Here is a 26,302-nt window from a genome sequence, read left to right as displayed (position 1 = left end):
TTTTTTTACAGTTCCTTAAAAGAACTGTTCAAAGGAGTCGTTTGTTTTTGGGAGATCCAACGCATCGTAAATTCTGCTGTGGTCGAGCGACTTTGCATGACCCATTTTTTCCATTCTTTGAAAGCCACTTGTTTAGACTATCATATTTTTGCTGCCTAAATGTGTAATTGACTGACAGATTATCCTTGGGACTTTGTGGCAGTTGTTTTGCCATTTCTTGCTCTTATTGGTCCACAGGTCCTCTTTTAGCCTGCCTCTTAAATAAGTGATCGAACTAAGGTACTTAATTACGAACTAACATACTTACACAAGCACACAATAACAGATATGAATGCTTGCTCAGTGCATTGCAAGTGCACTGTCCTATACTTAATGTGCATGTGCATTTGTATGTAATTGTGGCAGTAACAAGATTCTGTACTCAAGGGGGCGATAGTTACCTTTAAAGGTATGTGCCATTAAACTGAATGTTTCTAGTCTGGCAAGTTTGTATAAATATATTGCTTTAAACTTACTTGCTCAGAAAAATACTCTTTATGACTGACACATTTTGGAACATAATGCACAAAATGTAGCTTGCAAAGATAGAGGTGACTGCATTAAAGGGTTGGTTCTTAATTCATTAGGGTGAGTAAATTATGAGAGTATTTTATCCCCCTTTTCTCCTAATTTGGTATGCCCAATTCCCACTACTTAGTAGGTTCTCGTGGTGGCAAGGTTACTCACCTCTATCCTGGTGGCGGAGGACAAGTCTGTTGCCACCGCTTCTGAGACAGTCAGTCTACGCATATCACATGGCTGCCTGTGCATGACGCCGTGTAGTCTCACAGCACGGGAGGCTCATGCTCCTCTCCGTGATCCACTCACAACTTTCCATGCACCCCATTGAGAGCGAGAACCCCTAATCGTGACCACGAGGAGGTTACCACGTGTGACTCAACCCCCCCCAGCAACTGGGCCAATTTGGTTTCTTAGGAGACTTGGCTGGATTCCAGGGTTGTTAGTCAGCGTCAATACTCGCTGAGCTAACCAGGCCCCCGTTATTTTCATTTTTGAATTAAATTTCTATTTGTAATGTTTTTGTGAAGAGTATGTTTCAGCCTATAGAGTTACTTTAAAATATCTGCCATTAAACTGGATGCTTTATTCAACTGTTAGCTCAACAGTTTAACTTCTGTAACTCTACTGATTCTCTTCAATCTGTTGCTCTGCGATGACAGTATTTAATCTGAAAGAAAAAACAGCAAATGTAGAAGACTATTAACTATAGCTAATGCCCTTTTGTAGTGCCTTGGTGGCAACACATACTGTAGAATGCAATGCATACTTGTTCTTAAACATTTGGAATGCAACAACCTGTAAAATGGTTGTCAGCCCTGTTTAAGAGTGCTCAATACAGTTGCGTTCACACACAGATTGGTTATTATCGAGAGCCACAACCACATTCTATATCACTAATTGACACTCAATTTCATAACTCACAGCTATGTGGGCATGACCCCAATGCTGCACTGTACACTATTTAAAAACATTTAAAGACTTCATAATTTCATTAAGATTTGACACATGAACTCGTGCCTCGATTTTACATTTCATATTTACTTAAGTCCCTGTCACAGTGGTTACTGGTATTTTATACATGGGCTTGACCTTGATTGTCCATTCATATACCTAATATTCAAGCCATTACTGTAAGCTGTGGAATGAACAGGACATTTTAAAACACACCGGTAAAAAAACAAGTTTGTCAATCCCAAACACTGACTGACTGAAAGTAGCCTATGTTTTGGGCCTAAAGGGAAAAGCTTGACATTGACTAATTTATCTTGTTCACTGTCTCTTGTTCGAATGAAGGCTTCAAGTGAACTGGTTTACACTGGGTATGGGTCACTCTAAATTGGGCTTTACGTATATAAGGAGCATCTAGTCACACTGTAATTGAATCTGTACAGTACACTGCATCCCAGCCATATTTGATTAGAGGGTACGGTGAATCTGTCTTTATCACTGTCTCTCACTCCTGACACCATTCATAGGCAAACATGTGCACAGTTCTGCAACACTTAAGTATTGAATAGACACTGACATTTGAAATGTTACACAACATCTTTAAATTTGTATTTTATTTATTTTTTCTCCCCCTTTAAGAGTAAATATAGATTGCATGTTAATGACTAGCCTTTGCTAGACTATTTTAACTGGATTTGAATGTGTCCTGCTCATTGTAAAACTCAATGTCACCCCTTGTGATCAACTCTTCTCTCAACTGCTGGGGTTCTATCAGTGGTCTTGGAAATACAAAAATCAGTTGTTGCAAAAATGGAGTGCAGATTTCTGAATATATAACCAGGGCCATTGCGAGACAAATGGAAATTCACTGGCCCATTCCAGCTCATTAATTTGGTCAATTGTTTTACAAGATATATGTTCCAGTGTCTGCTTTTGACATGGACCTTTGCTCTTTGGAGGACTTTGTTGTGCCCCCCTCCCCCCTCATGTGTTAACCACTAGACCACGGCTCCATTTTTACAAATAAAAGTAATTTACCTGCCCTATATTTTGAGAAATTCTCAGTCCTCAGACACGTGTTCATCTGGGTGGCAAATCTTTTCGGCTTATCTCACCATGTCTCATGAGTGACTAACAACAGCCACTGAAAAATTGTGCAATTCTCAACCCCGCCAACCCTTTTTCCATCTCCCATTCTTTGTTCTCTGTTGTTCTGTCCCATTTTCATTGGGCTGTCAGAGTTGGATGGGCAGAAATGGCCTTTTGAGTGACACTGGTTGGCACATCATTCTGAGTGTTGGTAGAAAAGGGAATCTAGATAAATGGTGATGTGCTTCTCATGATTGCCTGTGCTTGCCGTCTCCCCTCCCTCTAACGTGCTTAGCACAAGCCAAATAACAGCTGCACTCAATAAGAAATGTCAGCCTGATATTAAGGATACATAATTTTTGTTCTCTTCTAATTGTGTATATTTTATACATTTTGTAGACCCATGTATACACTGTAGCTAAAAACTGTTGCCATTTATTGTGCTTAAGCCCGTTCGGTATATAGAGTTTGGTTATTTATAGAATAGTGACAACCATATCCTACAACTGAATACGCTCCTGAACAATTCTGGCTTTCTGAAACAATCCACCTCGTAATGACTTTCAAATGCACGACTACATGGAAAAATAAGTAAAAGGTATTGTGGTCCGTATGTGTTTGACTTTTACTGCATTTTCTCGAGCCACAGAGAGGTAGAGTGCTCATCATTCTTTCTGAAAACATGAAGGCTGTGAGAGCTGTCATTGTCTGTATTTTACTGGATTGCCTTGACCCAAGAAGTGTGTGTGTGTGTGTGTGTGTGTGTGTGTGTGTGTGTGTGTGTGTGTGTGTGTGTGTGTGTGTATTGACTCAATAGGAGTGTGCTGCTTTTGGAAGAAATGTGGCTTTATACAGTTTCTAATCATTTCCTGCCTCTAAATGTGTTCAGTGTAGCTTGACAGATTTTTTTTAATGACTCCCCAAAACTATTATTCTACTTACCCCCCAAACATACAAATGGTCAAATATACACACACAATGAGTGGAGATTCCCATTGAGATATCCCATTCCCATAAATGTAATTTATTTTTTTTTTGTAGTTAGTAGTATAATGTAGTTTAAAAATATTCTAGTGTTTAAATATTACATTTTTAAGACTAGTATTAAAGTTACTGTGCTTACTGTTTACATTTTTGTTTCTATTAAGGTGGTGTTGTAAAATTGTCAAATTTCACCATACATGGTGTATTAAACTAAAATTAGCACAAGGTAATTTTTATTTCTTTCATCCTTACTAATCGGTTTAAATTCGATACTGTTTTCTGTTTCCTAACTTCATCGTTTTCCAAAGAATAGAGACCATTTTTCAATGCTCCATATTTGGTTGAGGAAAGTGCAGTTCTTGTGTGGATGAGAGGATTTAGATTTCCCTAACAGTAATAACACTAACACAAGCAAACCTAAATACAAACTTGCACATATTCAGCCCTGAGCCGTCATCTATGAAAAGGAAATAATGTTTGATATTAGCAATATTACAGATGTAGCTCGATACACATCGATCGGGGGGCAAGGGCAGCTGTGAAAGAGATGGATTGCAGTTATTGCCATCATTGATTTTAACAACCAGGCTGTTAGAGTCCATCCAGAAGCTCACTCAGTCGTTCCGGCCTCACCCCGTCCAATTGGATCTACCCGTTCATGCTCGCTGACTTCTCATGCTCTCATTCATTATCCCAGAGTGGTCCAACAAAAAAAATTTAAATATTTATCCGCTGCCACTGTTAACATTGTCTCACACAGCGGGTCGTTATTTTCCTTTGAGCACTTCAACCTGAGCTGTAACCATAGATACGAAGATGAATCACATTTTCGAGTCACATAGCCTCTCACCAGCCAGTGGCATTCGGCACCGTTCTGGAGGTGGAAGAGAGCAGTGCAGGTACCCCTGTGGAGAGGGATCAGGGGTATTGATTTACCCTCCCTCCCCACAGCTCTTTGTTATGTGCCAGTGGAGATTGAGTGGCTTTAGAGAGGATATGAAGGAAACACCTTTATTATGTGTGACTTCGTGTTTTTCAGCTGGACACGAGGATTTCAGATGGGCTCTGCTGGGCTTGTCTCAAGGGCTGTTCTGAATTTTTGAAGGGGAACTTTAAGACATTATGATCTAAAGATAATCCAACCTCTGTGGAACCACACCAGGTTACAAAGTCATCTCAGATCTTCTACTACAAAATAAGAAAACTATTATCCTTATTGTGAGTGGTCTAGTTGAGTGTATGGGTGTCTTTTGTGAACTGATTGCTCCACAGAGCCATGTAGGTCATTTAGAGGCAACCACCACAGCTCCATGAGTCCCATTGACTCAGTATTGACTTGTTCCCACAGAGGCCATGGGAGGCATTAGAATAAATGCTTTATATGCCTTTAAAAGGTCCCTGCCCTCACTCTGGAGCTAATGCACACAATACACACTTGTAAACACACAGGAATGTAAATGCTCTTACCAGAGCAATTCCTGTCAGTCGCACATTCAAACTTTAAAGTGTTTGCATGTGTTAGAGGATTTGTGTGTGTGCAGTTTAAAGCTGCTTAATGCAAACTATTTGAAACGCAACCATGCTTACAGTCTTTTAAATGTACACCATTTGGGATATACTTGAACACTACTACTTGTTTGCTTAAGAGCCATGAGGGAGGAAAGTTTCATTTTCCATATCTTTCACCAACAGTGATTCAGCACACTTTTGCATTTATTTATTTTTTTGCCCATCAGAGGCATTTTATTAATTTTAAGAATAACAATCCATTGAACAATAACGAGGATTTTTGATTCAGCTTTTTTTCCTGCTATTTTTATTCTCATGTCTCGGCGAGCAAAATCTGCCCCCCCACCTCAAGTTGCACCTTCGTCTCCCAGGTAATTTAGTGGCTTGGCAGGGCAATACGAAGACTTTGTTTACCTGTGCTAACTTCCTCCTATTTTTTCATAGCTTTGTTTGCTTTATTTTTAAAGTAATGGGCTCCTGCATCATTTTCATTTTCCCAATTAATGAGGAGACTGTGGAAATAGGACATGACATGTCTGTGTGTGTACAATGTGTTCGTGATGGGTTATCTGGTTTGAAGTGCTGAAAACAGGCCCTATGTTTGAAAAATTCAGTTTAGACCTGTATGACTGCAACATTGTGTGTGGTCTGAATCCCACTCAGTACACACCCACACACATACACATACTACTACCCATCCTATCTTAGGAGTTTGAGATGTGTGAATTGGCCTTATGTACAGCTGGTCTGAAATCATGTTCATCTACCAATACACACAAACACCGAACTGAAAAACAGTTGTTGACAAGAGTTGAAATGGTGTCAGCCATCTCAACCTTAAGTCAACTGTGTATGAGGGAATGCTTCATATGTATGTAATATAAATGTAAGACATGTACTTAAGATAGATTCTAACTCAGTGATCAGCCAACCTAGAAATTCTTTTAAGGCATCATAGTGTCATAGACACCGATTCCAAAAGATAGGCAGCAGCATTATGCTGGCTTCTAAGATACCGCTCTTTGTCCAGATTCTAGGGCAGCATCAGATTTATCCTTCACAGATAAGAAAGTAAACATTCATCCAAGATGTCAGAGGATTCCAGACAATTGCTGATTCTAAGAGTGTTTGCATGCCTTGCTCGTTTGGAGCATTTTTCCCTGAACCTGGTCGTGTTTTCTCCACGATGGTGGCATTCAAGGTGCGAGCGATTTTGTGCGAACTCCAGAGCGATTTCTTTTTTTTTTTTATTTAGTATTTATAAAAAAAATGTCTTTGCCCAGTCGAGTGAGATCACATGGAAATTGTTGGTGCTTGTGTGGTTGCGGCTCGCATCGTGTGAGAGGAATTACGAGCAAAGCTGAGCAGCTAACGACCTCCTGATAATTTATTTAGAAGTTTTAAACATTTGGGCCAATTTGGCGATCTACCTGAAGTTGACCAATCAAGAGAAGGTGAAAAGTGTTCGTGAAGCTTTTACACATTTGGAGAAAATGGTCATGTTAAAACACCGTTTTTCCCTATATTATTCATGACCACATCACTGGGAAGGATTCTACAAAAATGCCATGCTGTTCTCTCTTCTTCAAACAAATCATTTGCCATATGGGTTGCACTAGAAAACAATCTTTATCATTCTGAATGGAAAAAGTCATAACATTTCCGTCATGGTCTATTTTTATTAGTCATACTTGCATTCGTTTAAATTCTAGGCTGACATTTAGGGGGATATAGCATCTGCTAAAATGTTATATGCACACATTAGTGGATATGTGATAGAAGAATTAAATACAATTTAAAACTCAGAGTGCATGTCTTGTGAAACAAAGGACTTCTAGTTTGAAATTTCTACTTGTCAGTCAACCGCTATGCTAAAACAAGATTTTAAACTTTGCAGTGTGTGGCTTTAAAGCTCATTTACAAGACCACTCAGATCTTCTTCAAAATGTCTGCTTTCAACATGCAAGCAGTGATGTAGCCTACATCTAAAGCTGAATAATACAGGTAGCCTACTCCACTAAAATAACTCTAATTCTGCACTAAATGTTTGCACATAGAATAAATCCAAGTATAACTGACAGAAACAGTGTGCAAATTTTCTGCACTTTTTAATCTTGTACACTTTGTGCACTTTTATCATGCAGTAACTGACAGCAACACTGACGTATAATTGATGAATGCAGTCATAAAATCACACAGCCTCCTGAAAATCTCAATCTGTCAAATGTTGGACAGCATTTGTATTAAGTTTTTAATTTTTTTTTAATCAAATGAGTTTTCAGCTAATGCAGCCCACATTCCAGTCTTTTAATTCTAAATCACAAGCTACGAGGAATTAAACTATGTCCTCATCTGGCTTTATGATAAATAGCACGATCATGTGATTGCTCCGGAATTTGCCAGATTGTCAAGTCGTGTTGTGTACGATTGCATCTGTACAATTATCAGATAAACTGACTCGTGCCGTGTGGGGCTCACAACCTCCCGAGTGTCAGAACTCGCACTGTGCATTCCTGGCCTTAGTTTGCTTCATATAGCATATATGAACACTGCTGTCGCACTCGGATCAACACCAAAACGATTGTTCCGAGACCACTTTGACGAGGGTCTCGGTCTGATTTCAGAGGAACTCTGCAACGCTTTTTGATTGTGGTGAGAATGCAATCCGACTTAACGGACCAACAAACCAAGCAATATCCCTATGATAAGCCTGACCATGCATAATGGATATTTGAAAAATAATCTTTAGTTCTGCACGTCACTGTGTAGTACTTAATTAGAACTTGGATTTAGCATTTTTGGCAGCAATACTATATATAATCACGTTAGGGTTAGGTGGTGCTAAATTCCTAAGGTCATTTTAGTACGATCCTTTTTTTCTGTCGGATAGCGGTAGAATAGACACAAGTAGAATGCCCTTAAAGGGGTTAGTTCACCCAAAAATGAAAGTGATCCCATAATTTACTCACCCTCAAGCCATTTTAGGTATATATGCATTTCTTCTTTCAGCCAAACACAGAGTTATATTAAAACATATCCTGGCTCTTCAAAGCTTTATAATAAGAGTATATGGTGCCTTGGATTTTGAAGCCCAAAAAAGCACATCTATCCATCATAGAAGTAATCCATACAGCTCCAGGGGGTTAATAAAGGCCTTCTGAACCGAAGCAATGCATTTTTGTATGAAAAATATCCATATTTATAACTTTATAAACTATAATCATTGGCTTCCGGTAACGGCCGTCCGCGCTTTCACAAGATGCGTAGGCGTAGCATAAGCTCCGGTGAGAAGTGACGAACGCTGCAGCGCAGATGATTAGAAGACACGAATTAGAAGACAACAACAAGGAAAATGTCAGAGGATTTTGATATAATAGAAGAGGAGATTTCGTTTTTTGCCCAGCCCTATTTGTTTGACCCGGAGTACACTGACCAGGAACTCTGGGAGATGGAGGAGGCTGCAGCAGCAGCGGTACAAACAAAAGAATCTGGTAGATGGAGAGTACGGGAGACATGGTGGTGCTCATGCAGGAAATGCGAGGTAATGCTAACATAGGCTGAGAGTGTTTGCTGCCATGAATGGATGATTGGAATGACGGGATAGATGCATGAATGCCCCATTGTAAGACTAATACAAATCTACAGTATAGCTAAAACAACTCGCTACTTTTCGCCGTTTTCCTTTGCTGTAAACAACGTGCGCTTCTGCGTACTTCTCTTCTCACCGGAGCTTACACTACACCTACGTCATATGCTGGAACTCGACTCTCTTGTGAACGTGCGGACGGCTGTTACCTGACGCCAGTGATTAGAGTTTATAAAGTTATAAATATGGATATTTTTCGTACAAAAATGCATTGCTTGGCTTCAGAAGGCCTTTTATTAACCCCCTGGAGCCGTATGGATTACTTTTTTGATTGATGGATGCACTTTTTGGGCTTCAAAATCCAAGGTACCATATGCTCTTATTATAAAGCTTTGAAGAGTGAGGATATTATTTTATATAACTCAGATTGAGTAAATTATGGGATAATTTTAATTTTTCAGTGAACTTAACCCTTAACTACTTTTAGACAGGAAAAAACAACAAAAGAAAAAAATTTTGAAGGCATGAAAGAAAACAAATATATCAGTTTTCATTTTTACCATCTTTAGGTGGCGTCACTCTCTCCACTGTGTTTTTTGTGTGAGAGAGAGTTGAAGAGCTCTCTGATGGTGAGAACAGGCTTTTCTACAGTGCAGGAAATAAAAATTGAAATTTTACAACGCCTATGCATCTGAGTGACGGATAGTGTTAATTTGTAACATAACCTCTGTAATGCACGTTCTGTACCATGAGGTGACATTTTGCATAACCATGACACAAACAACATTCAAATTGGTACTGGCTACACATATTTTCTGTTATATCATTTTTACCAGCTTATTGGTGTATGAGCTAAATCCTGGAACAGCGCACATATTTTTTTGAGCAATAAGGGGATAGTTTGCTCACATGTGACTTTTATTAACAAAATGTTGGTGTTTTACTGAACTAAGAAGTGTAGGTCCTGTTTTGCAACCTATCAAATTAGCTACAGGTCTTTAAATGCCCTAAACTAACAATATAATTAATATCTGATGATTTCTTGATGACTTGAATCTCAGCCCTCTAACAGTTGCATGACTGCAAGTTTGAAGCTATAATAATCAACCCGATTCTAGCCACTTTTCTGCCTGTCTATTGGGCGGAAGTGCCTATGGGCTGCTCTCACATAGTATGTATGTATCTCTCTCTCTCTCTCTCTCTTTCTCTCTCTCTCTCTCTCTCTCTCTCTCTGCTGTCAATGGACTCTCACATGCTGGCCTTAGCTTAAGCCATTGATTTAAGCTGTTTAAAGAAAAGCCCTCTTCCTCATTTATTATTTGATGCTGTAGAATTAGTCTGTTTGGCTTCTGTTTTATGAGTGCTTTCTTTTGATTAAAAGGCCCATTAACTGTATATTTGCATCCAAAATAGATCTGCACCATTAGTGGATCGATCCATCACTCTTTTTTTGGGTGCTGATCCATTTTATGGATTCACCCTGAAACCTCTGGAGCTTTGATTATCGTACTAGTTTTTAGTCTCTTGGTCTGTGTGTGTGTGTGTGTGTGTGTGTGTGTGTGTGTGTGTGTGTGTGTGTGTGTGTGTGGGCATTACAAAACTGGAACTAAACAAATACAATAAATAAATTCTCATGTAAATGGTTAAAAGATAAAAATAACAAGGATTCTTCATATCTGGCCTGAACTGTGGAAGTTCTGAGAGCAGTTTTGTGGTCTGTGTGTGTACATAGAGTATGTAGCTATAATACAAAATTGTGTTTTAGGGACAATTTTTTGAGGACCCAAAATGATTTGACATTCTTTTTTGTAAATAAACTTTAAATAACTTTTAATTAAATACAATAATTTTTCTGTTTATTAAATTCTAAAATAGCAAAGCTTGTTTTATGGTCTGTCAGTAGAAATTAAAAATAGATTTATTTAAAAAAAAAAAACAGAAGTCTGCGATGTTCTCATTTAGATAGCTAAGCAGATGTACAGTTTGTGTTGTGTGGAATCAGGTACTATCAGACGTACTCTTAGGGAGTATCTTAAGCATTTACATTTTGGACTGTACCGATGGAGCCATCTGTTGTATCTGCTTCCTGTTCTGGCTGTCTCTCCTTTCTGTTATGCATTTACTTCACAGATGGCACCACATGGTGCCACATTTTGACACGGTTGCTATGGTTACGCAAGGTTAAGTGCCACCTCTGAACTCTGTGCAGTCTGCTTTACTTAACACTGGATGTGTGTTTGTGTTTACGCACAAGTTTTTAGCCTGATGTTGCATGTGATATGTGCTGTGCATGTTAATCTCGTAGTGCTGGCTGTTTAAAGCTTTTCCCGAGAGTCTCACACTTGGGGAAAAGCCGTCTTGATATGTCTACATGTGTTTATTTTTTTTTTCTCTCTGCTTGTGGGTTGTAATTACAAAAGTCACTCACCCAAAAATGCATACACTTAGGATCGTCAACCTTTGCAGCAATGCTGTCATCAAACGTAATAATAGTGTTAAGACAACACGCAGCTGGAACTGCAGTCGATCCTGTCACCGATGAGGACTCCCACCTTTTTTTTTTTAAAAGATGTCATTGTAAATACACCCACACATTCTGCACTGGTCACAGGTGTTGGTATTTGCATTACATTTTAGATGTATTTATGTATTTCCCGCATGTTTGTCTCTTGACAAATTTAGTTTGATTCTTGGCTCTGACTGCTGAAAATATTATGTCGGTCCTGATTTATAACCCTTGAAGACGTCTACTTTAAGTTATAGATCATTTAAGAGGGCCAATTTTAAAGAAAGATCTTGGATTTTATTTGACATTTTAGTGGTCCTTGTTGAGCCAAGCATCACTTACTATTGTTTGCCTGGTGGATGGAGAGAAAAAAAGGATAAATAAACCCCAGATATTGGCTTTGAAAAGGGACTTAAGCTAGAATGTCAGACTTTGGGATGGCCTTTTTTTTTCAAGTGGGGCAATAAACAACTGCATGGTAATGAGCTAAAAAAAAAAAAGTCTCAGAATGCCATAGCATAGTGGCAGTGAGTTTACATTTATATAGTGTGGGTGTGTGTGTGTGTGTATATACGTATATTCAAAAGTTTGGAATAATGGACAGCTTTTGCTCTTATGGAAAGAAATTGGTACTTTTATTCACCAAAGTGGCATTCAGCTTATCACAATGTATAGTCAGGACATTAATAATGTGAAAAATTACTATTACAATTTAAAAATCTGAGTTCTATTCCAATTATCTGTTGTCCAATGTCTGTTTCTTTGCCCACTCTAACATGTTCTTTGTTTTTCTGTTTCAAAATTGCCTTTTTTTGTGCAATTCTTCCCATAAGGCTGCACCCCTGAGTCTTCTCTTTACTGTTGTACATGAAACTGGTGTTGTGCAGGTAGAATTCAATGAAGCTATCAGCTGAGGACATGCAAGGTGTCTGTATCTCAAACTAGAGACTCTGATGTACTTATCCTCTTGTTTAGTTGTACATCTGGCCTTCCACATCTCTTTCTGTCCTTGTTGGAGCCAGTTGTCCTTTGTCTTTGAAGACTGTAGTGTACATATTTGTATGAAATCCTCAGTTGTTTGGCAATACAACACACACGAACTGCTCTTATGCTTTAGTTTTGATCAGCCTGAACACAAGTGGAGTGACAAACACGCAGTGAAGTGTCAGAGTGCTGATGGTGTGAGACCATCAGTGCTCATGGAACATCTCTCATCCAATCATATTTGAGGACCAGAACTGAGATATTTTATATATATATATATATTTATATTTATATTTATATTTATATTTATATTTAATAATTATTATTATTTATTTATTTGAGAAAGCAAGCTTTGTCCCCCCGCAGTTAGAAGTAGCAATCAGGAAAAGAGTGTTTGTTTGAAGAGTGTGTGTTCATGTCTGTTTAGGATGGCTGCCTGGCATGTGTTTGCCATTCTGATAATGGACGCCATTTTTGAGAGATTCTGTTCAGACCGGCATGACTGCAACATTGATGTATTTGCCCTGAAGCCTAATCAATACAGACACACACACATTCTCCACCTATCACCCATGGAGTTTGTGATGTGTGAGCCAGGCTAATGCACACCTATGAAAGTTCACCTTCAACGACAAACACACAAAAATAAATAAAGCTGCATGTTCTGCTTATAACACCAGAAGGTTATGTTCAAACTGACAATACATTTCTCACTCACCTTTAGTGTTAAAGCAACTCCCAGCACACGGTATTCATGGCTTGTTTTTATAATGAAAATGAAAGGGAAGGTACCCTAGTTTATACCTGTACATGTCAACTTATGCCAGTGGAAATTATGCTTCCATTTGCAAATTAGTGTCATAAATTAATGCAGAATCCTATGTGTCATTTGATATCAAGGACAGGATGGGCTACAGTGACAGTCATGCCAGAATATCCCGCATTGCTCTACTTACTCACCATGTTGGGCTTTGAGTTAGAGTGAGTTACGCCCTCGGTGATTGGCCCATGCCATAAAATAAGATTTAAAGTCCGTGAAGGGTTGTCTGGTGATTAAAAGCGAGTGAAGTAAGTGTGATGAGGGCTGGCAGTGTGTATATTACTCCGACTGTGTTGACTGTTAGAGGAATCTGTATGTCATCTTTAGGTATGCTCCCATGCAAAGTTAAACTAATGTGAAAATGAATGAGATCTCTAAGGCTGCAGTTACAATATCAGCCAATTTAATGCTTTTATTAATAATTTGTTTTGTTTAGCATTGATATCTGGCATTGGCCACTTTTAGATGTGGGTCTAAATCAGATACATAACTGATCTGGATATGGATCTGTAGATCAAGCTTTAGCAGCCTAAAATAGATCCAATGTTGTCTGGTGCTGTCGCTATCCTCTCAATGTTAATATCATCCCCCACCACGACCAATTTGAAATGGGAGGGCCCATTTTACCTCCAAGCGAACCACCCTGAAAATCAATCTCGATCCATTTTAATGTTTCTCCTTGGTGTGGCGTTTTTCACACTTACAGAAGCCATTTGTGATCCAGCGGGAGCCATGTTGGCTCAAACGCTTGATCCACAGGGAGTCATAGTGGCTCTGGAAACCTCCACTGGGAGCCATCTGGGCTGGATAACCGAGACGGCACCTGCCCTTACTGTACCTATATGTGATCCTGTCAGATGAGCGAGTGCCATGTGGGTTTAGAGTGTGTTTTGGGATCAAGAATTAGACTTAATTTTCTTTCGCTTGGATTGTTAGAGCAGCATTTGTTTATACCAATTTCCAAATCTTAATAACAAATCTTCATACCACAACAAACTACCAATCAGGGTAAACATTGTTTCAAGTTCTCAAGTAATTATTAAAGACAAGAAAACATAGTATTAAAGAATAAAGGAACAAATTACAATCAATATATCAAGTAAAAACGAAATATACATGCTTACCATTTTTTCCCGCATTATCAAGTATTCAAGTACGAATTCAGAAATTGTACAAAGTAATGAAATTTAACAAACCTAATGAAAACATTTAGAATACTTTTTTGTACAAGGGCTATGGGTGGTTTTCTGATATTTTTATCCATATAAGTTTACATCACCAGAACAGGAATTTTTTTGAAGTGTATTTCACAGTCAGGCACATTGTCACAACTCCAGTGTACACTTGCACATACAGCATGGACACAACCTGTCAGTTAGTCAAACAAGTTGTTAGCAAGATCAAACAGTGGTTGTGTAGCACTCGACTTGTTGATCACGATCAGCATAATGAGTACCCCTAGCATAGAGTAAAGGATTGATCTCAATTTTAAGAATCACTGTTGGGATTGCTCAAATGAAGATTACAAATAATTGGACATTCCAGCCCTAGCTGTGGTTTAATGCTATATCAAATTCTGGCTTGTCTCGATATTTGGTTTCTCAAGGCCTGTGTAGGGCACAGTAGCATACATTTGGAGGCATACTCTTGTCACAGTGAACATTCATTTTCAATTATTATAAAACATGACATTTCAAATGAACCGAAAACATTGGTGGCCAACGTCCACACTAAACCTACGAAAACATGGCTAGTTACCCATTCCAGCCATTTACCTCTTAACAAACCAAACATCTCTCTGCTTATAGTACACATGGGGTTTAGCATCCCTTGCCAGTTATGACCAAAATATGACTGCCTCCATTGTTCACTTTATGACAGTAAATTAGTAGTGCAGATGTGGTCAAATGCTGCATGGTACGACGACAAGCTGCAATATGGGCTGCAAAAATAGGAGTTTGAATATCCCTTGTGTGATGTTTTTTATATGATATGTGTGGAAAGCTTTCCGCGGCTCAATCACAATCACTCACATTTCTCTCTGTTTATCCATGTTGTCTTTGTGTGTATGTGCTTGTGTATGAGTCATGGTATTGCGCCAGGAAATAATACCACATGATATTAATCTTCGGTTTTTGGGGCCATTCTTATTAAATTCGTGTAACTATAAATTGCGTTATTAAGGCTTATGTGAAATATTATCCTTTTTCTCAGAATTCCGAGTGAGTGCTTTGAATGTGACCTTGTATTTGGATAAGCAGGTTATTTTAAATCTGTTTGCCAAGATAAAGGCCATATACTTTTTTCTGTAACACTGTCTCTCACAAATGACTTTAAATGCTGATGGAGAGTTTAATAATGCATTATAAGTGTAGAGTGGTAAGCATGCATTAAATGGAGGTGGACAGACTTACTGAAGAGAGTTGTGGACTATTCCGCAGTGTATGCTGCCATACCATGTCTGAAACTCCCTCATCTGACATTGAAACTCAGGAAGCAACTCTCCTCTAAAGACACACTTGCATAACAGAGGGTGCTTTCAGAGAGCCGCCCAGTCTCCGATCTGTGTCTCAGACTCGTCTTTTTTTCGGCTCAAAACAGTATCACTAAACGTTTAGTTGCTGAATTAGGAAGAAAGCACATGAAAACTGTGCATTACTTGTAGTTCTTGCTAAATCATGCATCACTTCTATTACTTATTACTATTGCTTTTTCGTAGGGGTAGGGATTTGAACACACCCTTAAACCTAAGTACTAAAATTCAGTGCATAATTTGCCCAGCAGTGTTTTTAGCAGTCATGAATGATGCATCAATTTATGTGGCTTGTTAAAGGGGTCATATAATGCCATTTTTGTACAAGTTAATATGAATCTTTAGGGTCTAAATGAAAACTTTGTAATATACTTTTATTAAAAATTCTCATTAGTATTTTAAGAAAACACTAATTTTACCTGCTCAAAAACAGCTCTGTTTTCAGCACGCCGTTTCAGAGCATATGACTTTAAATGATAATGAGCTTTGGTCACCCCGCCCCTCCGTTCTGGAGTTATTCTCCGTATAACTGTTTTTTTTTTGACATTACTTCTTAGTCAGTAACATACAAGTAAACCAGGTGTAACTTAGTGTTACCATGTTAACTGTAACACCTGCGTACACAGTTTTTAATAACACAATAACCATAACGCGTTGTTCATTATAAAAGTGGGATTATGAATTATATTGAGAACGTCGTAACGTTATGGAAAACATGCCGTAATGTACCCTGTGTGTAAACATTAGCCACATTCATTGTGAAGCGTGCAAGCGATTTGCAAAGATTAATATAAAGGTTAATAAATGTTACACTTACTTCTTCTGGAGGTGCAGAGGGAATATAAATTGTTGGTACCGAATCTTTTTTCAGCAGCAGCTTCTTAGCAAAACCAGCTTTATACTGACCCTCGTTTATAAAGTAGTCTGGTGAAAAATGATTCGCGCAAACATGAACGCATTGACGTTGCTCGTGGGGAATATTCCCATCGTAAACAAAACTCAGCCACTGCGTCTTCAGCGGTTCAGATTTAGGAACATCAAAATGACTGCTGTGTTCGTTATTACACCGAAGAACAGAACACCACAATCGCTTAGGCGCCATTCTGCTCCAGTGTATCAACAATGATGACGGACTATGATTGACAGCTCGCTCACGAGCGAGGGTGGGTCTGTGTTGAAACACTGCTGTCAATCAACAATCCTGGGAGGGGCGTCCGACCGTGTGACGTCACATGGTCGAACGGCTCGATTTGAGGCAGGGAAAAATATATAAGGAGATTAAAACAAAAACACTGGATGGATTTTTATCATAATAGGATGGTTGTGTACAGGCACAGCCAACACACATTTCAGTACAATCAACTTGGAAAAAGTGCACGTACCATTATATGACCCCTTTAAGGAGAGATGTGCTATTGCATTTCAAAACTACCAGGTTATTATCTGGTAAAAAAAAAAAATCCTCTAGTCTTTGATTGATGGAGAGAGACTGAGCCATATCTAGGGACCTAAAGACTTAGGTGTGGGCTCATTTGACTTGGGCGAGTATGAAACAGCACCATAGCAGTTGCATGGCAATATCAGAACACCTCAGCAACCATGTAGCAAAGTCCTGGCAAACACCCTACCATGGTGGAAATTTGAGGTTGATGGATATTGGATTTTGCCGATACTGATTACGAAGTTGTTGGAAGAAAGCTGATAACCTTATTGATCAGCAGATTAGTTTCTCTTTATGATTATTTATATTGAATGGTTTGAAAAAATTTAATGAAATCCCAAATGCTGTTTATTTAGCAAAATCCCATTAATAACCAGGAACAAAATGGTTGTGATTTGTGCGATAACGGAGTTCACAAATCAACTATTGGTGATGGTTAATGGGCTAAACCAGTAAATTAGTTGACCTCTAGAGGCAGCACAGGCAAGCACCACCACTCATATGATGTAAAAACATCTAGTTTGATATAGTTTTCAACATCTGCAAACAGACAAAGGGATCATTACTAAAGAAAACCAGTTTACTAGTTCTCAAATAGCTTGTGCACTTAGATTAACTCTGTTAGCTTTGTTCCAGCAGAAAAGTACACAGTGTACATAAAGATGGCTGTGAGAGACCTAATGCATTTTGCCCCATTGCTAAAGGCCAACCCAGATTACCAGAACTTGTTTAATCAAAGTGCCCTCATTAAAAAGCTTTTACTCTCCCTATGTATGCAGCTTCTGTCTCAGAGAAATTCCCAGCAGATTTCCCTTGGGGCTTTGGGGCAGAACATCCACACGCTTTTAGTTTTTCTTCCCCTTGTGGTGGCGTAGTGACTCGCCTCAATGCAAGTGGCGGAGGAGATATCTCAGTTGCCTCCGCATCTGAGACCGTCAACCCGTGCATCTTATCACGTGGCTTGAGCGCGTTGCCGTGGAGACAACACACAGCTCACCACGTGCCCCACCGAGAGCGAACCACATTATAGTAACCACAAGGAGGTTACCCCATGTGACCCTACCCTCCCTAGCAACTGGGCCAATTTGGAGACCTGGCTGGAGTCACTCAGCACGCCCTGGATTTTAACTCACAACTCTCAGGGGTGGTATTCAGTGTCTTTACTCACTGAGCTACCCAACAACCTCTCTTAATCTTTTGACCCTTGGAATGTCTTTTTACAACACCTGCCTGTTTCGTACATACCCACTCAAACACATGCTCACAATGTAGATGTTTTTATGATGGAATGTAATATTTGCTGTCTCTATTCACTGTTCTTAATTAGCAGGAAGTTAGCAGCTTGCTTTGATTAGAGCATTTATTCATTTATTTTTAAATGTGGAGTTGTATGCTTTTGTGTCATTGTTTTTGAGGTGTTTAAATCAGTTATGAAATTCACCCCACAAATTTTACTTAACTAAGGGGTTAATATTTGAAATATATCTTTCTTATTCCCTCTTTGAAATAATTTTTCTCCTTTGCTGCTGACTTTTTAAACTCGCGTTTAATTGTGCATCCAAGATATGCCCAGCAGTTATGTCACTTACAGGAATTGCGCGTGTGCGTGTGTGTGTGTAGTGAGTTAGGGTATGCTGAAGGCCCCCACGTTGCCTGGGCGATCAATAGATAGCGCAGTCCTCCAGTGATCTGGCCAAGTCAAAGCCTCTTTCTTTTCTGTCACTGAAGCCAGTAATGAAATCTCAGCCAAAACAGCTATTCATTAACTCACTCTTTTGCCTTCTTTCTCTCTCAGGTGGAAGTGGAGGTGGAGAGTATGGATAAGGCAGGGAACTTCATTGGCTGGCTTCACATCGAGGGCATGAATCTGTCAGTGGCTCTGGTGGAGAATGCCCTATCTAAGGTCCACTTCACTGCAGAGCGAAGCTCCTACTACAAGACTCTGCTGTCTGGGGAGGAGACCGCCAGACAGAGGAAAGAAAAGGTGAGTTTGGTGGAAATCCAATTGGACTAGCTCTGTTCCAAAACCTAGTGAGCTGCTGATTTACACTTCATCAAAATTATGCTAAAGCCACACCTTGGCCTATGCGTTGGTTTGCATTTATAGTTCTGCGTTGGTGGCTAGTGCATTGAGAGAAAAGGCCTTAATTTTTTTCATAATTAAAAATCTCATAAATAAACAAAAGCAATGTAATTTGTGCATTCAGACGTTTTTCATTAATTTATTGTTGCATTAAAAGTGATTTCATCAAAAGTATGTAAACAGGATGAGATTTAGGTACATATTAAACTTGTTGCCTGCAATACAGAGAGAAAATAAAGTAGGCATGTACTAAATGCTTGCTCTTGAGTCACTTTAATAATAATAAATCAATATTTTGGCATACTCAAAAAAAAATTAACCAAGTTAAGCTGACTAGTTATCCAATGTTTACTCTGAAATATTTTAAAAGACCCTTTTTGGTTTTGTGTGAAATAGTATATTTTAATTAAATTAGAGATGGACTATTTTAACCAATATTGGTGTCTGCTGTGCATTTTTATGTTTGTTGGTAGTGGTGCACCTATAAGGAAATTTGATGCCAATACTGATTACAGTTTTTTATTTTTAAGGTGCCTTTTGTTACACTTTTACAAGTTGTATGCTGCACATATATGTTTATGCTCCACACTGTGAAATTATACATAATTACATAATCTCTCAGTCTCTCCCTATCGCTCCACACACCGTCTGATTGTCGCGTCTCGTGTTACATCACGCATACTCATATTTGTATTTGCATCTTTATTTGTTGTTTGATACGTTTTTACATCTGTTTGCCGTATCTTTGTCCTCTCCATGTCTAATTGTACAGTGAGTCAGAATTACCACAATGACTCTTAAAAATGGGCACCTTAATATTCACACGCATGTGATTCTTACACATTTTTTAAACAAACGGTCATATTCAGCGGAATTACAACGTCTAAATTGTAAATTCACGAATGCTTAATTATTTACCAATAACACCATCCAGTTGCCGCAGTGTCATGTTTGATGGCTGAACATGTGCTCATTCAGTGATGGTGTGTGATTTCATGCGTGAAGCAATAAAAAAAAAAGATTGGCACAATCTAAAAAATATCCAGGCAATATCGGCTGAATTAAATTCGGCAACCGATCGTTCTGTGTACCCATTTTTGTTAGTGTCACGTCGCTACCATAGTCACATTTCAAACCCTATTGTGAGAATCAATCAAGTCTCCTGTGCACTTCAGATGGGGAAAGCTATTTGTGTGGTGCATAGAATTACTGCCTTTAAAATCATTCCAATTCAGCCACTTATGAGGTTACATTTCAGTTGGATGATGATTTAGACTGTAACTGCCTACAGTGCATTCATAAAGTATTCAGACCCCTTAATTTTTTGTTATGTTGTAGTCTTATGCTAAAATGCTTTAAATGATTTAATCATTTTTTCACATGAAACTACACTCCATATCCCATAATGAAACGGCAAATACCAGATGTGTGATAACATCCCATTTCTCTGGATTATCTAAGATATTTCTACATTTTTATTGGAGTCCACCTCTGGAAAATTCAATTGATTGGACATGATTCAGAAAGGCACACACCTGTCTATATAAGGTCTCACAGCTAAAAATGCATTTCTGAGCTAAAACCAAGCCTTCAGAGCTCAGACAGGATTGGGTCGAAGGTCTGGGGAAGGCTACAAAAAAAAAAATCAGCTACATTTAAGGTATTAAATGTATTAAAATATATTAAAAATTGGCCTCCATAATTCTTAAATGGTAGAAGTTTGGAACAACTTGCGCTCCTCCTAGAGCTAGCTGCCCGGCCAAACTGAGCAATCGGGGGAGATAGGGCCTTGGTAAGAGGGCTGCCCAAGAACCCAATGGTCACTCTGGTTGAGCTCCAGAGATCATTTGTGGAGATGGAATAAACTTGCAGAAGGACAACCATCATTGCAAAACTCCACCAATCTGGGCTTTATGGCAGATTGGCCAGATGGAAGCCTCTCCTCAGTGTAAGACACAAGAAAGCCCACTTGGAATTTGCAAAAAAAAAAGCTCCCAAAGGACACTTAATCTGTGAGAAACAAGATTCTCTGGTCTGATAAAACGAAAATTAAACCGTATGGCCTCAATTCCAAGCATCATATCTGGAGGAAACCAGGCACCACTCATCACCTTCATAATACCATCCAAATGGTGAAGCATGGTGGTGGTAGCATCATGCTGTGGGGGTGTTTTTCAGCGGCAGGGACTGGGATACTGGTCAGGGTTGATGGAAATCTGAAAATGGCGAGATACAGAGACATCCTTAATGAAAACCTGGTCCAGAGTACTTAAGATTCACCTTATAACAGGACAATCACCCTAAGCACACAGCCAAGACAATGCAAGAGTGGCTACAGGACAACTCTGTGAATGTCCTTAAGTGGCCCAGCCAGAGCCCAGACTTGAACCCAATTGAACATCTCTAGAGAAACCTGAAAATGGCTGCCCACTGATGGTCCATATCCAACTTGATAGAGCTTGAGAGGATCTATAGAGAAGAATAGTGGAAATTCACCAAATCCAGTTGTGCAAAGCTTGTCACATCATACCCAAAAAGTCTTGAGGCTGTAATCGCTGCAAAAGGTGCTTCAACTAAGTACTGAGTTAAGAGTCTGTATACTTATGCCAATGTCATATTCAATTTTTTTGTTTTTTTTAATAAATTTGATAAATTATCAAAAATCTGTTTTTTTCTTTATCAATATGGGGTTTGGAGTGTAGATTGATGTGGGATCAAAATTATTTAAAGCATTTTGGCATAAGGCTGCAACGTTACAAAATGTCAAAGAAATTAAGGGTTCTAAATGCTTTATGAATGCAACATAGACATCAAGGCAGCTCTCTAGATTTTGGAAGATTGCTTCATTCAGTCAATTGCAGTCTTCTTTGAGTCACTTTACCGGTCAGATACTCCTTCCTGTATCTGACCGGTAAAGTGTTTTATTGCCTATAATTCCAGATATCTTCAGATCTCATCCGGTAATGTCTCCTTTCTGCCCATTATGTCTTGTGCTCCTGGAGCTGATACCAGAGCCTTTCATGCATTGCATTTTTGAACAAAGAGAATACAAAAATCTGTTCATGTTGCATTAGGTAAGGCTGAACAAATGGAAAGAGGATCTCCAAAAATGAGTGTAGTTCAGGGGGTACCACAGGGCTTTGTCTTTGGCACTATCAGTTGTGTTCTCTTCTCTCTACTGAGCTCTGATTGATGAAGCCCTCTCCATCCCTGATCTCAGTCTCACTTAATTTTCATTACGGTCCATGGAAAGCACCCGCCCTGCTGGACAAACACTGTCCTGCCATCCGTTTCCTCTGTCCTCCTCTCTTATTCGGCGCTGTGCTGATAGCAATATGATCTACTGCTCAAGGCATCAAAGATTGTGTTTCTGTCCTCTCTGTTGAATCTATCATTTCTCTCTTTCTCACTCACTCTTGCTATCTCAATCTCTCGGCTTTACAAAATATCGCACAAAGTCCCAAAATATATAGCCCCATTTGTCTTTTAAAGGCGGTGTTATCGGCTTCCAGTCCTCAAAAATAGCTACCAACCTGAAATGTGCATCTATAGATCTTCTCTTCTGATTGAACATATGCCTGGCTTAAAAAGTCAATCTTTCTTGTTTACACTCCCTCACATATGCACACTCACACACTGATCTTTCTACCTCAGTGTCACCTCGCCGTAAACAAAGGGTGGCATGTTTCTCAGTGACACATTGAGGAAAGCGCAGTTTGACCCTTACTTCCTTTGCTGTCTCTTCCCGGTTGGTCTGCAGAATTGACTCAGTGCAACAGCTGGCACTAAATCAAAGACGACAAGTTTGGTTTGTTGTGCCTTGTTCTCCTGTTCTCTTGCCCTGTGACTGCTTGGTGGGGGCTGCCAGTGTGAGGCCACCCTGATGCGAATCTGTTTGAGGAGAAAAAACACAATCGCCACCCAAGTGCTAGACAGCTGCATTATGTCAGATTGGAGGCACTAGGTGTTTGGTCTGTCCCAATCAATGCTTAAATTTCCCTGGCCATGTTGGATCATGGAGATAATTAACTCTTCAGGCCCAGCGGAAGATGGAAAGTAAAAGCTGAGGGCAGCATTTATTTGCCTTGATGGCTTTCGTTTGGATTGTTTGGCATTGGTAAGGTTTTTTTTTTCCCCCTTTATTGCTCTCTTGTTGGTGGATGGGGATATGTTGGATGCCTGCTGTGTAAGGTGTCCAGTTCAGAAAGTGTCAGTAATTAAATTTACTGGGACTTTTGTGAGTCAGGATTCATTAAAAGTTTGCTTGTTCTCTCTGTTTGCCTTATATTGAAAGTTATACAAAACAGTCCAGTAGTCTGAAGTATCGGTCCATTAGCTGTGAAATTGATTCAGAGAAGGCCAAAGGAGACGACATTTTAATGAAGAGAAGCATTTGAGGATTTTACTCTATGCTTGAGCTTTAACATTATAAACTGAAGAGTTTTTTTTATAGAATCAACATGGACTCCGTTTGGGATCAGATAACTTTTTGTACAATACTGTGGTGAGGGGGGTGGGGCCAAGCGACAACAGTGTGGAGTGAGACTAAATGGACACCTGGAGTGAATTATCTCACCCAGCTGTTGGTGATTGTGGTATTGGCGGGTGAGGGTTAAAGCCGCTATAGCTGCAGTCGGGAGAGACACAGAGAGAGAGATGCAAGGAAGCTGTGTGCGTCTGTGTGGAGCTGAAAAGAGCTCTGTTAATGTGTGCTCGTGCTGCTGAAAATGTGTGACGTTGTGGTGTTGAATGTTTTGTTGCACTGAAAAGTGCTGACGTTGGATGTTTGCCCGGCTCCCACCTCCTTCAGAGAGTTAAAAGAACTTTGTTACAAATACATGTTAGTTTGTTGATGTAGAATTAGGGTGTTTAACAGACCTGTCGCTCATTTGATTTGTTCCGAAAAGGGGGCTAAAATTGTTACAATGTTGTATTTTCTACAATATTTCAAAATGGACCAAAACTGTGAAAGTCACATGTGCGCAAGCTGTCCCTTCATTGGTCACAATTTTTGTGCGCTCTTCCGGGATTTTGATCATACATCGAAATACTGAAATAAAGTGATGCTCCTCTAAAAATGTGTACACATTTTTTAGTTTTCTTAAGTCACGGTTCTACAAAGTGTCACCGCACAGTACAGAATACATGTTCCAGTCAGAGGCTGCACGGCAGAAAAATATTATCCAACACTCGGATGGGTATTAGTTGTAAAATATATGGCATGATTATTTTAATCCATCATTAGATGCATTTGCATTCCGTCTGAAAGTGCCTTTTCTCGGACAGACCTGTGTTCTGCCGCCCGCTATCCAAAAGACAAAAGTTATCATACTAAAATTACCTCTGGAATAAAAAACGAACAATATATTTACAAACTAAATATTTAAACTCCATATTCAAGAATATTTAATATAGTCACCAAAAGGTTATATCCACATTTTGATGATGAATTATATATGTGTCCTCTCCATACGTCCTTGAATTATGCTCATAGTTTTTATAGGGATATTGGTTGTTGGTTTGTTGTTTTGGATTGCATTCTCACCACAAGCAAACCAATCAAGGGTTTGTTTGTAATCGTCCGAGACAACCTCATCCAGGAGGTTTCGGACCGATTGTTTTGGTGCAGATCCAAATGTGATTGCTATGGTCACAAATGCCTAAATGCACCAAAACAAGGGAGAAAATGCACCAGGTTTCAAAACAAATGCTCCAACTAGCCAGGTGTGAAAACACCCCTGGACTCAGCTGGGCCCACTCATAGACGGTTCACATACATCTAATTGGCTGGGTTGGTCAGGGTGCATTGGTTTTATGAAAAATGTTTAAAAAAATGTTTAAAAGGAACTTGACTTCTACAATGAGTGATTTTGAATTTGTACAGTAGTTTCTGGATTTGACAAATTTTGCAATGTTTTACGTTGTTGAATCGTGGAAAGAAACCTTCGAGTTTGGTTTAAGATGCCAAGTAATCAGGCCTGGGTAGCTCTGCAAGTATTGACGCTGACTACATCCCTGAAGTTGCGAGTTCAAATACAGGGTGTGCTGAGTGACTCCAGCCAGGTGTCCTAAGCAACCAAATTGGCCCGGTTGCTAGGGAGGGTAGAGTCACATGGGGTAACCTCCTTGTGGTCAAGATTAGTGGTTCTCGCTCTCAATGGGGCACGTGGTAAGTTCTGTGTGGATCGCGGAGAGTAGCATAAACCTCCACATGCGGATTCTCTGCGGTGTCATGCGCAACGAGCTACTTGATATGTTCTGATTGACAGTCTCCGAAGCGGAATAAACTGAGATTTGTCCTCTGCCACCCAGATTGAGGTGAGTATACGCGCCACCACGAGGACCTACAAAGTAGTGGGAATTGGGCGTTCCAAAATTGTGTGAAAATTGGATTAATAAAAATAGATGCTAAGTAATCAAAAATATTCTTGGGTTCCTCCTATATATTGCGCTTTATTTTAGTTATGTCTGGTTTCATATTAACCGCCCTTAAACTTGATGTAAAGAAAAGAACCTTGGTTGTTCGGTTTTCATGTCAATCAGATGGCTTATTACCATTTAAATGGTGGACATTGACAGACTTCATGCTGATAGTCAAAAGTCTGGCCTGTGCAAGACTAGGTCTGGATTGCACCTCTTCTTCCCCCAATAATGTATCATTATTTGAGGAGAGATGTATTAGTAAACATGCTTCACACTGAAAAAAGAGACTTACATTTGTATTTGTGTTGCGATGCGGGTTACTGGATGAGCATATGATTGATTTCTTTCTGTTTTCTGAGAGGGCAATGAAAGACGTGCAAATGCTGTGAGGTCTCACAACCCGTCACACTTTCATCACTCATTTTTATTGTAATAGTTTCTCAGTAGATTGAGCGAATCCATTTATACGTTTCTCTCAACATGTGCAGCGGTGCCTACACTCACTCTATAATGTAAACAGTTGGTGCAAGGAGATGTTCAAACACATCTCGTTGCTGGGCAACAGGGTTATGGCTGCTGATTAGAGAGCAGTTTACGACCCTGCTTGCACCGAGCAAATGTTCTCGCATCTCACAACACAGGCTATTAAAAGAGCCTCCTTATAGTTACAACATGCTAATTATGAGGCAAATCTAAAGAGAAGTTGAGACAAGAGCTTCTGTAATCTCATAAACTGAGTTTGGTGTACATTAGACTGGTCCTGCTGGATCTTCCTATGATTCTCAAAGCCTGGGATGGACCAGCCACTGATTTATGATCATCCTTTTGATCATTA

At 39.4% G+C, this 26,302-nt stretch overlaps 1 protein-coding gene across 1 annotated transcript in view; it reads left to right on the top strand.

Annotated features, from left to right (window-relative positions):
- The window catches only part of snd1 (staphylococcal nuclease and tudor domain containing 1), a 220,790-nt gene that overhangs the window by 128,755 nt on the left and 65,733 nt on the right, over positions 1-26,302 (top strand). The window contains exon 18 of the mRNA XM_052120467.1: positions 18,757-18,945. Coding sequence (XP_051976427.1) covers positions 18,757-18,945 — 189 coding nt within the window. The remainder of the gene's footprint in view (positions 1-18,756; positions 18,946-26,302) is intronic.

Source organism: Xyrauchen texanus, chromosome 47 (genome assembly GCF_025860055.1).
Source record: "Xyrauchen texanus isolate HMW12.3.18 chromosome 47, RBS_HiC_50CHRs, whole genome shotgun sequence".
Taxonomy (NCBI): domain Eukaryota; kingdom Metazoa; phylum Chordata; class Actinopteri; order Cypriniformes; family Catostomidae; genus Xyrauchen; species Xyrauchen texanus.
The sequence above is the reverse complement of the archived record's forward strand: the minus strand, read 5'-3'. Positions and strand labels throughout refer to the sequence as shown.